Source organism: Aethalodelphis obliquidens, unplaced genomic scaffold (assembly GCF_003676395.1).
Source record: "Aethalodelphis obliquidens isolate GAN/ISIS:26980383/991018 unplaced genomic scaffold, ASM367639v1 scaffold4, whole genome shotgun sequence".
Classification (NCBI taxonomy): Eukaryota; Metazoa; Chordata; class Mammalia; order Artiodactyla; family Delphinidae; genus Aethalodelphis; species Aethalodelphis obliquidens.
Genome location: NW_020837948.1, coordinates 4,551,893 through 4,563,593, shown reverse-complemented (window position 1 = coordinate 4,563,593; position 11,701 = coordinate 4,551,893). Strand labels below are relative to the sequence as shown.

The 11,701-nt window shown below is 37.8% G+C and overlaps 1 protein-coding gene across 1 annotated transcript; it reads right to left on the bottom strand.

Annotated features, from left to right (window-relative positions):
- Positions 1–3,146: 3,146 nt before the first annotated feature.
- Positions 3,147–10,942, bottom strand: LECT2 (leukocyte cell derived chemotaxin 2). Its single transcript, XM_027094297.1, has 4 exons — positions 10,897–10,942; positions 9,362–9,457; positions 7,743–7,889; positions 3,147–3,313 (listed from the first exon to the last, which is right to left on the bottom strand). Exons 1-4 carry the CDS (start codon positions 10,940–10,942, stop codon positions 3,147–3,149), a joined length of 456 nt encoding a protein of 151 aa, XP_026950098.1.
- Positions 10,943–11,701: the final 759 nt, after the last annotated feature.

Genomic DNA, 11,701 nt, shown 5'->3' with positions numbered 1-11,701 from the left:
GTTGATCTGGTATACTTTTGATAAATTGAAGAGCAAAGGTTTTAGGATAGCCAAAAGCAAGATGAGGAAGTAGAGCATTTTTGTTTCTCCATCGAATGAAAATGTCGCCATTACTTTGGAAGTCCATGAAAAGTACTGCTTACCTAAGCATAGAGGTTTCTAGATAAATGAGTGAGTTCAATATTAGATGGATTTCAAGCATTAGCCTTTGAAAAATATTTTAGTTCTGTAAGCAAACTTGTTCTTTAAAATGTTTTTTCTGCATGTGTTAGAGGGTTCTGGAAAAGTTAGGATAATTTTCTGGGCAAATTGTAAATGGAGAGAATGGGAGAAAAGGTTCTATTTTAGGTTATATTGAAGAGACACAAAAATAGGATTCTCTTTGTTTTTTTCCTTCCTTATAAGCCTTGCTTGCCTCATTTGTATTTTACTAAATATTGGGGAGATAGGCAGATTTTAAAGTTATATGTATTGTTGTTAATATGCACTAAGTGTGATAAATGTTGCCATAAGGATGTAATAATTCTTCCCTCTCTAGCCTTGGCCTCTTAAATTGGCCACTTACCTTGTTGTTTCATTAAATTACTTTCTTTTAGAAAACTCAAAACATTTTCTAAATAAAAATGGATTTTATAGTCATTTAACCTAATATCTGACACCGAAGTTTTAAGTATATACTATAATAACCTTCAGTAAAGAAAATTAAGTTAGTCAGGGCTATTACTTCTCTATCATTTGAACCTTTACAATACTTTAAACTGAACACTTAAACACTCAAACCTAAAGGAAAAGGAAATTAAAACAAAAAACAAACGAACAAAAAAACCTCTGATATAATGCACCAGAGGGCGCTGTATTGCAGTGATTCCTAGGAAAGAAGTCCTTTAGTCTAAAGTTTGCATTTCCATTCAACAGATATGAGAGTGCTTGTGGAAAGCTAGGCAGAAGGCAGTGTTCTTGCTCTACCTTGGAGAAGCTCTCCGTTCCAGGTAATGAGTCTGGTTTTTAAAACAGTCACTTCAGAAGATTGATTATTTAGAAGGGTAAGCATATATTTCATTGTTCAAACATTTTAGAGCTCCTTTTAAAATTGCCTTTGAAATCTGTATGCTATTTCCTTTTTTGTGATCTCAATGGGAACACAGCCTTTGTCTGTTGAAAACAAATGTAATCTTTGGAAACAGTCTAAAGTTATTTGGCACTAAGGAGATGAGTAAGGTAGATGATCCAACCAGACAGTGCTGGTGTTATAGTTTTCTTCTTCTTTTTTTTTTTTTTTTTTTGCGGTACACAGGCCTCTCACTGTTGTGGCCTCTCCCGTTGCGGAGCACAGGCTCTGGACGCGCAGGCTCAGCAGCCATGGCTCACGGGCCTAGCCGCTCCGCGGTATCTGGGATCTTCCCGGACCAGGGCACGAACCCGTGTCCCCTGCATCGGCAAGCGGACTCTCAACCACTGCCACTAGGGAAGCCCTAGTTTTCTTCTTTTTAACCAAAAATTAAAGTCTTAATTTGCTAGCCTTGTATAAGATGTTATGACACAGTAGAGAATAGTATCTAACTGGATATGAGAAGGTACTAATTGTGTTGTTATATAGACTCTAAACGGTCTGAGAGCCGTCACTGACTCTTTTTTCTTCCTGGAGACCCACCTGTAAGTCCTGTTGCCTCCATAACATCTTCTTCATAATAATAAATACTCAGGAAATCACCTCCCAACCATAAAACTACAGCATTGATAGTAACTTAAATTTTTCTGTGTGGTCATTCTCTATCCAGTCCTGAGATAACTAGTGTTCATTATTTGCTTGATTTCCTTTTTATATATTTTTATCACATATGTATATGTGTTCCTAAAAATTACATTTTGGCTTTAATTGTTTTGACTTTATAAAAAGAGTATCATGCTATATGTGATCTTTTGGGCTTTTTTTTTTTTTTTACTCAGAATTATATTTCTATGATTCATCTATTTTGTTATGTTTAGCTGAGGTTCACTGCAGTATAGTATTCCATCTATAACTAAACCACAGTTTGTCCATCTTCCTATTGATGAGCGTTTGAGTTGTTCCAGGTTTTGCTATGACAAAGAGTGATTCATGAACATTCTTATACATTACATCCTAGTATACAAATGCAGCCACTTCTCTCCAGTAAAAAAGTTCAGTTGACTGCATTTCCTATAGCATATCTCCACTAGGAATGGAGTCATTCTACTGGAGTTTTCTACATTCCAAAGAGTTTAAGCAAAAATTCATGAAGAAAGTTTCCAGAATGATGGATTCACCTTACTCATTTCTTACTGACTGCATAAAATCTACAGAGCCATATTATTTCTGGTCCTTTGGACATTCATATGGTTTTATTTCTTTTTTGTACTTGTTGTCAGCATAACCAGGAAAGAATAATAAGGATATACAATGATGTGTAGGAATCAGTAGCTATGATAGGCGTATGGCTAGATGAGGTTGACTGACTTGGTTTCGTGAGATACTTCAGGTTAGGATAGACCTCTTTCTCTCTCTAGTACTCCCTGTAATGCAATCTTTCTGAAATCTAGAATATTCCATATTACCTTGGACTGCTGTCATTCATTACCTGGAAGATCAACTGCTTAGATAGAGCATGGGAATGTGTGGATATAAAGACCAGCCAACTCTGTCTTATCCGTGTAAACCCCTCACCCTCCAAGCACTTTGACAGACCTAAGGCTATTGCTGAAATTCTTTACTACCTTAACTCAAAAGAAGCCTCCAGTTTATTCACCTAATATTTGTCAGGTGTATGTGTCTAGCATTGTACAACACTCTATTCTTGTACCCTAGAAACACTTCAGGCTTTTTCTTATTTTGAAGCAGAAAGCTAGTGGGACCAGTTTGAATTCATATGTTTATTTATCTTACGTATTGAGGACTGAGTAATCTTTAAGAAAAAAGACACCCCAGATCCCAAAGATTACAGGTCAGACCTGAGAGATTAATTGACCCTCAAAACATCAAAGTGACAATGAGTTTAAACCAACGTGCTTTTTTCTTTCTTGCATTCATCATGTTTCTATTTGAACACAGGTTGCTTGAAAAGCAGAATATGCAGCCAGGTTTAAGAAGATGGCTCTCTCTTTAGAAGATCTGGTTATTTGTCTTCCATTTATAGGTACACAGTAGGATCACTCAGGTCACAGTTTTCAATGTGTACGTGAGATTGTATGCCAGGATAAACTTTCTGCAAGGGCAATAGAGTGCCCAGTTTTTCTCCCTTCTTGATAGAACCTTTATATTTAATTGGCTTAATGTAGAACACTTTAATACAGAAACCTAAAAGAAAAGAAGTAGTAAAATTATTCATTATCTGGGTTTTAGCAGCCTTGAATCAGAAATTGTAAAAGAAAAAAAAAAGAAAAAAAAAGCCAGAAATGAATAAAAAAATACAAAAAGAAAAGGTTGATTAAACTCAATGAGGGAGTAGAAGAAAATGACAGAATCATATCAGAAATGAAGATTAAAATTACAAGATGCCTAAGGAAGAATGGACTCAAATGAGTATTTTAAAAGGCATTGAAGAATAGTCGCAAAACACCAGGTAACTGAGAAAATTGACCCAGAACGATGTCAGCTCCAAGACAGATTCCAATAAAACTATTAGACTTTAAAGACTAAGAAAAATGGAAATAACAGGCACACGAATACAAATCTTTTTAAATATCAAAAGAAAAATTTAAAACAAAGAAGACCCATCAAATAGAGAAATAGAGATAATACCATTATAATACCATAATTACAACATAAAATAATGACAGTGTTTGGACCGAATATATGAGTTGTATCTATAAATGTTAATTCATATAGTAAAAAGATTTTCCTATTGGCTTGGAAAGCAAAATGCAATTCTGTGCTGTATACAATAAAACAGTAATTGAAAAAGGCTAAAAATTCAGGACTGGAAAAGATTTGCCATGTAAATGGAAGGAAAAAGGATTATGATCCTGTTACCAGAGAGTGAAATTCAGGCCAAAACGCATTGAAACAAGACAAAGGAGGACAATGTATAATGCTAAATCCAATGAAGATATAATTATCCATGCAGTAAATAACACAGAAACCATCTATATAAAGGAGAGAATACAGGAGGTACAAGGATATATAGATAGAAACCCAGTAGTGACAGAAGACTTCAACACACTTGCATCAGTGAAAACAGGTCAAGTGGGCAGAAAACATAAGTAAGGCTATAGAATTGTCCTGTCCAACACAGTAGCTGCTACCCACATGTGGCTAGTCAGTGCTTGAAATAGCTAATCTGAATTAGATGTGCTTTAAGTATAAGATACACACTGGGGGCTTCCCTGGTGGCGCAGTGGTTGAGAGTCCGCCTGCCAATGCAGGGGACGCGGGTTCGTGCCCCGGTCCAGGAAGATCCCACATGCTGCGGAGCGGCTGGGCCCGTGAGCCATGGCCGCTGAGCCTGCGTGTCCAGAGCCTGTGCTCCGCAACGGGAGAGGCCACAACAGTGAGAGGCCCACGTACCGCCAAAAAAAAAAAAAAAAAAAGGTACACACTGGATTTTGAAGACAGTACTCCCCAAAAAGTAAAATATTACTAATTTTTATATTAATTGCATTTTGAAATAATAATTTGGAGGTATTAAGTTAAATATGTTAAAATTAATTTCACTGTTTCTTTTTACTTGATATGATTACTGAAAAGTTAAGATTGCATATGTGGCTTTTATTATACTTCCGTTGGACAGTACTGCTATAGAAGATCTATGGAAAATTAAGGTGCATTTTATGTACATATATTAAAAATATGTGCAAGACCTCTACATTGATACTAATACAACTCTAATTAAGTTACTAATACAACAGTGTAAGACCTAAATAAATGGAAGATTTAACAAGTTCATTGATTGGATGACTTTCATTACTTTTAAGATATCAGTTCTTCTCAGTTTGATCCTGTATGATGAATGCAAACCCAAAGTCCCAGCAAGATTTTTGGTGGAAATTGACAAACTGATTCTGTAATTTATTTGATAATGCAAATAACCCAAGAATTGCCAAGACAATCTGAAAGAAGACCAAAGTTGGAAGATTTATACTATTTATATCAAGATGTATTTTAAAGCTATGGTAATTAAGACAGTGCAGTATTTGTGGAAGATTGACAAACTGGCCAGTGAAACACAATAGAAGGACCATAAACAGACCTATGTATATTCAGACCCTGATCTATGACAAGAGATACTGCCGTGCGGTAAGGAAAAAATGGTCTTGGCAAGTTAATGGTACTGAGTCAGATGTCGATATGGGGGGAAATTTTGATCCCTATCTCATTCCTTACACAAAAACCAATTCCAGATGGATTATAAATCTAAGTATGAATGATGAAGCAATAAAGCTTGTACACAGAAACATAGGGACAATACCTTTATGACTAGGGTGGGCAAATGTGTCTTAAACGGGTAATAAAAATGCATCAAAGGTAAGGGAAAATATTACTAAATTGGACTGCATTAAAAATAAGAATTTTTGTTTATTAAAAAACACTAGAAAAGTGAAAAGGAACCCATAAAGTGGGAGAAGATACTTACAATACATATATTGGACAAAGGACTCATATCCAAAAGACACAAAAAGCTCCCACATACCAATAAGAAAAAGGCAAAAAAGCCAGGGCAAAATACATGAATAGGCACTTTGCGAAAGACAATATCCATGTTATCAATGAATATGAGAAGGGGCTCAATATCATTAGCCATCATGGAAATGCAAATTAAATTTAAGTGAGATACTGTTACATACTCATCAGAATGGCTGAAATGAGAAAGGTAGCTAGATAACACCAAGTATTGTGTACGGAGCAGCTGGAACTTTCATACACTCCTGTTGGGGCTGTGAATTGGTACCACTACTTTGGGAAACTGGGTGGCAGTACCTTCTAGCACTGCAGATACATACACCAAGTAACCCAGCAACTCCACTCCTCCAGTGTTCTGCCAGTTGCTGAGTATATTGATTCCAGTTATGCATTCTGGTACTGGCGAAATTACCACAGGGTGGATGTGTGGATGCACTAGGTCAACTGTAAGATGGACCCTAGGAAAAAACTGTGTTGATCACCTGACCCTAGAAGCCCCTAGTCTGATTGATGGACTACAGTGGCTTGGGTCTTTAGGAATTACTGTCAGTTTTGAGCGAGTCTCTTCTTCCCCCGTATACAATCATCCTGCTAAAAGGCTGCAGGTCCTTTTGGGGATGGCTAGAAGTAAGGGTTACAGTATAAATTTCTGGCATTGTAATAGGGCCCTTCCTCAGAAGGACTCAGCCTCCCTTTCATTCAAGGGGCTCTGGGGCTGTGAACTGGCTCAAGTCTGGGAATTGGTGGATGGTGTCGGGAGGAAGGTTTTGAGGCCCAGTATTGTCATGATTGAAGTCAGAATTTTGTTCATCAGACCTAGAGTGTTTCCATTTATACAAATCAAATAAGGCTTTAGTAGGCTGCTCATGTATTCAGTTCTAGGTCACCATGATTAACTAGACAATGCCACAGGTCTCTGCTTCTGATGTATCTGATTACTGCTTCAGCTCTTCTCCCTGTTGGATAACCATGCCAGCCTTGGCTTCTAAGTGGACTCCATTCAATGGCAGTAGTTCCTCTTGTCATTTCAGGCCTAGAGAGGATAGCCACCAGATAGCTCCTCAAGGATGTGGGCTCCCTCACAAAGTGTTTCTCACAGCCTTAGTGAGAGGAGTGTCTTCCGGATCCACTCCCAACAGGAATGCATGTTTATGTTAATGAAAAGAAATGTACAGAAAGTTCATAGCAGCATTTTCATAATCGCCTGAAACTGGATACTGCCCAGATGTCCGTTTAGAGAAGAATGACTAAATAGGTGAAGATACATGCATACAATGGAATGCTCTACATCGATAAGGATGAAGGGACTTAAACTACACGCAAAAACATGAATGAATCTCACAGACCTTATGTGGAGTAAAAGAAGCCCCCCTCGAAAGACTGCACGCTGTTTAATTCTATTTAAATCATTTTCAGAAACAGGCAGAGCTAATGTGTGGTGGGATAGTCATCACCCTTGCTGGGAGTTATGACTAAAAGGTAGCACGAGGGGTCTTTGAACTGCTGCTGATATCCTTTTTCTTGATCTGATGTAACCAACAGGCTACACAGATGCGCTTACTTTGTGACAATTCACGGAGCTGGCCATTTTTGCTTTGTGCACTTTGCTGTGTGTATGTTCTACGTCAATCCAGTTAAAACAACCAAACAATACGCCCAGTACCTGGAGTACCAGGAGGCCCAGCTTTACCTAGAACATAGAGCATTTGAAAATTGTTCACATCAACTCTTGCAGAGATGCCAACATTTTCGAACTGTGGGATTTTGGTGAATGAAAGCGTCTGTTCATTACAGTTAATACCGCAATGCTGAAAGTGATTTTGCTTGTAGTTTGTTAAGCAAAGCCACGTGGGCCTCAGGAAGAAAGCCCTTCAGTCAACTATAGAGTTAGGAGGGGAGTGTATGCATGAAGAAGATGACTTCAGGGAAAGTGGTGGAACATCTTTGAAAATGCAAGGGCTGCTTTAGTTTGGTACCCTTTGTCCTTTAGGTCCTAGGTTTTGTCACTTTGAAGGAAGAATGAAACGTCTTTGTATAGAATACGCATTAAATAAATAAGCATCAGACATCTCCAGTATGTGCTCCAGGTATATACACCACCCCTTACCTCTTCCAGAGATCCGAACACCATTATTGATGGCATTTTTGTTTTTATAAGGTTTCTCCTGGCCCACAATCATTCCGGTGAAAGGTGCATACGCAGTAGATCCATCCGAGCACAAGACATCCACACCCTGGTGAAGCCTATGATTTCCAGGATGTAAATAAGAATGAACAGACTGAGGAACTGCCCTGGGAATTTTATTGCCCAGGAACATGGTGTTAGCCCACTGTTCCCAGACCAGGGAATCAAAAGTTGAAGCTGCTGGAACGTGTTGGAATGTCCCAGGTTTCCTCACTCTGTTTACCCAGTTTTCACCTCCTTCTCTGCAGGTTGTAATAACGATGTTATAAAGGTTAAAACGTTTAACATAGTAAAACACAGGAAGCCTTTAAAAATGTTAGCCATTATTATTATATGGCATTTTGGGGAAATGAGGCAATCCGTGTAAGTAAATTTTATAGATAACTGCATCTTGACCCCTGCAAGACCACTTAGAAAAGAGATGACTTTTTATGGGAACCTATGATAAAAAATCATATGTTACCCTAGTCTTATTTTTCTCCCAGTCATCCATAAGTCATTATAAACATCATTTATTGTGTATGGTTTTAATATAGTGAGTGATACCTCCTGCATTTATTAAAGTGTGTGGAGCACAAACACAAAATGATCCCAGGTTGTGAGATTTCTTGTCGTCTCCACCAGTCCTCACTGTTGACACTATGCCAGTTCTCCACCAGCCTCTTCTCCCTTCTAATAGTCTACCTGAAAGTCAGATTCACTAGGACTGTTAGCATTATGTGTAAAGCAACACTGAGCAGATTCCAGGTGAGGAGCCAGTAAGTTATTGTATGAGTCAAGTGCATAAAGTTTAGGGTATGAACTAATTGAGTCTTAATTTTGGCAATTCAGCGGCCATTTTCCCCTATGTCCTGTCTCTTAGCCCTATACCAGGTATGTGAGGTTGCTTTGTAAGTAGTATCTGTGTGAGTGAGAGTTGTTCTGTGATTAGGATGGAGATCAGTGATACAGTTGGACACATGGCTATTTCATCAGAAAGTGGCACTCCCAAGGTAGTACTGTGCACTGTTGAAAGTTCACATGTGTGTCTCTCACTGTCTGGAAGAGATTACCTGCCTAGGGCCAGCCTCAGTTGTTCATCTCCCAGAGCCTGGGTCAGTAACACCATGGTTTGATGGGAAGAGGATCCAAAAGCCTGAATTCTAGTCCAGCCTTCACCACCTCCAGCTGTGTTTGGCAAGTCCCTTAACCCTTTGGTGCCCCAGTTCAAGTTCCTCATCTATAAAATGGGACAGTAATGTTTGGCTTCCACCTTGGAAAGGCCAGGTGAGGTGAGTCAACGTGTGAAAACATTGAGAGAAAACACTGCTCTCCTCTCTCTTGCCCTTGTTCAATGCTCTGTTCCTAATTCAGAGCGCAGAGTTGACGCCCTGTTCTTGGAAGTTGCTCCACACGTGGTAATGTAACTGGTTATATCTCTGAGTTTTCCTGCTGTCGGAAGGGAGAAGATGGTGAGCACTTGAAGAAACTTCGGGCAAGGACACTAAGCAAAGAGGTTATGAGCCAAAAGAGGATATGGTTATGTGTGAAACCCTATTACCTTTGAGCCGTGTACTGGCCACAGCCGTGGCTGTCACATGTCCTGATCTCATTGGAAGACTTGCCAGCACATATAGTAGCCCATGGCCCAGCCAGTGCTAAAAAGGAGAAACAGGAGAAGCACATTTCCTGACCACATATTCCCAATCTCTACTATCCTTGTGTCTCCCAGTAGATTGAAAAATTCTGTTTTCACTATACTTTCTCTCTAATTTTTCTGTAGTTTAAGGGGTGGGCTTCCTTTAACTCCTGATTCAGCTGTAAAATGGGCTTTTCCCCTGGTCACGGAAGTCTGTTTTATGACATGTGGAGTATTTGTGTGTTTCTTTATAAGCATTTACCTTTATCTTTATAGTTTGTTTCAGATTATTCATTAAACAGTGGTATAGATTGCACTTTTCAAATTTTTTTTTGCTCATGACTTGGTATGGGGACCACTATGTTTAGGTTAAACAAAATAAACAGCATGGCTCAAACAAATAATTCTAGAAATTCTTTAGTTACTTTAGTAACTTTGAAATGTTCTTTATTGCTAGTCTTCATAATCAAATCCAAGAAAATGTTTGAATTAAAGCAGAAGCAAACTCTGCACTATAGCAAAGTTTATTTAACAGGAAATAAATCTCTTTCATATTTGTAAACATAGAAGAGGAGATTCTTAGAAATAAGAACATGTCAAACTAATTTAGCCTAGAGTGGAGTGAGAATAGAAAGTAGGGAAGGGAGTAAAACAATTATTTAAAAAATTATGAGCAGTAAAACATGGAGGAGCGCGCTGGCTCTCTTTGTGTATTTTGTGCGAACTTCGTTTTTAGTGCGACTTCTCTTTAATAGAGTAGGCACTTGATAAATGTTTATTTGAATTAAATTTCCTGGATTTCCAATTGTTAACGTTCACAGAGAGATGCGTTAAGAAACTCGTCCTTTTACTTCAGGACAGACTAACCAAAGTAAAAGCAAGAATCTGCTAATTTGGTTGTTGATTTTATTTAAAGATATTTTGCTATTCATTAATATATGTGCTATGAAGAGAAGCTACAGAATATGGCCATTAAGCATATTCTTGAATATATCTCTAAAAGGTGGGTTTCATAAGTCTTATACCTTGGAGCCAAGCTTTAGATCTCTTTGACAACTAATATTTAGCCTTCAGAATTGAGACATATATTAGACAGTTTATTAATTTATTCATTTTCTCTTGTGCTGTGGCAGTTCCCCTTGTCCTAATCCGTACTAGTCTCTGTATCAGGAGTTTTATAAATCAGATTCTTATACAAACTTTATTTTCTAATTTTGTTCCGATTAAGTCCTAGGCTAAGATGGAAAGACTTTTCTATTTCTCTCATGAAAGAAACAGAACATTCAGGTGGAAATCATTGAGGACCACCCCTCTCCCCCGTGTATCCTTCCTGTTCCACTTTTAATAACCAAATAGACAAGTTTCTGTTGTGATTATGATGTTAATGACTTTAAAATCTATCCTTGAAATCAGTTTTCAAAAGTCTGCCAAGATTGTAAAATTGTAATTTTGACTTACCAGGTGAAATCAAAACAGCCAGAAGGAGGACTCCTGTGGAAAACATTTGCCTTTGGTCTCCCTTAGGATGCTTCTTCCTCTGATACTTAGGATCGCCCCTATGCTCTCTTGGAAGAATACTCAAGTTTGAATTAGTATTTTCTAGCTATTTAGCCTTAGAATGCTGCATCTCTCATATCATTGTTATGAGACACACAAAAGAAATATGAGAACGGGGGGAATCAGATTCTGATATTCCATGGATAGCTGTTTGGCTCACATGCAGGACCTATGTAAAAGCTTTTGTTCTGAGGGAGTTAACTTTATTGGAAATGCTGACTAAATATTAACAGAAAGTGATAAGGCTGGGTGAAGAGTGACTCTTTCCTGGGCTGTGACTGGTGGGAGAATATCCCGTGAAAAATTGAATGCTTAGTACTCTCTTCTAGAAGATCTACCTTTCATTTCCTGTGTAGGACATATTTCAGAAAAGACCATTAATAATGTATGACCCTCTATAACATATTCTTTAGTATATATCCCTTGGGTTTTTTTGGATCATCAGTTCAGTTTCATCTGTGTAATGTTTGCAAATAATTTTACTATTTTGATAAAATTATATTTTTTTCCTTTAAATGTTTGCTTGTTTGTAACAATGTTACAAAATTAACAACATCCAAAGTATCCATAAGTAGAGGAAAAGATGACTTAGGATATCGTCATACAATGGAGTATAATAATAACATTTGGAATATAATTTAACAGTTCAAATGAAGGCAGTCTGTATGTTTTAAAACAGCTAGATCTACTGTTGAACACTTGTGAA

Coding starts and splice junctions, on each gene's coding strand:
- LECT2 (XM_027094297.1), bottom strand. CDS start 10,942: ATGTTTTCCACAGGAGTCCTCCTTCTGGCTGTTTTGATTTCACCTG. Junction 7,890..9,361: donor TGGCCAGTACACGGCTCAAA/GGTAATAGGGTT, acceptor ATTTACATCCTG/GAAATCATAGGCTTCACCAG. Junction 3,314..7,742: donor TGTTCGGATCTCTGGAAGAG/GTAAGGGGTGGT, acceptor CTTTTCTTTTAG/GTTTCTGTATTAAAGTGTTC.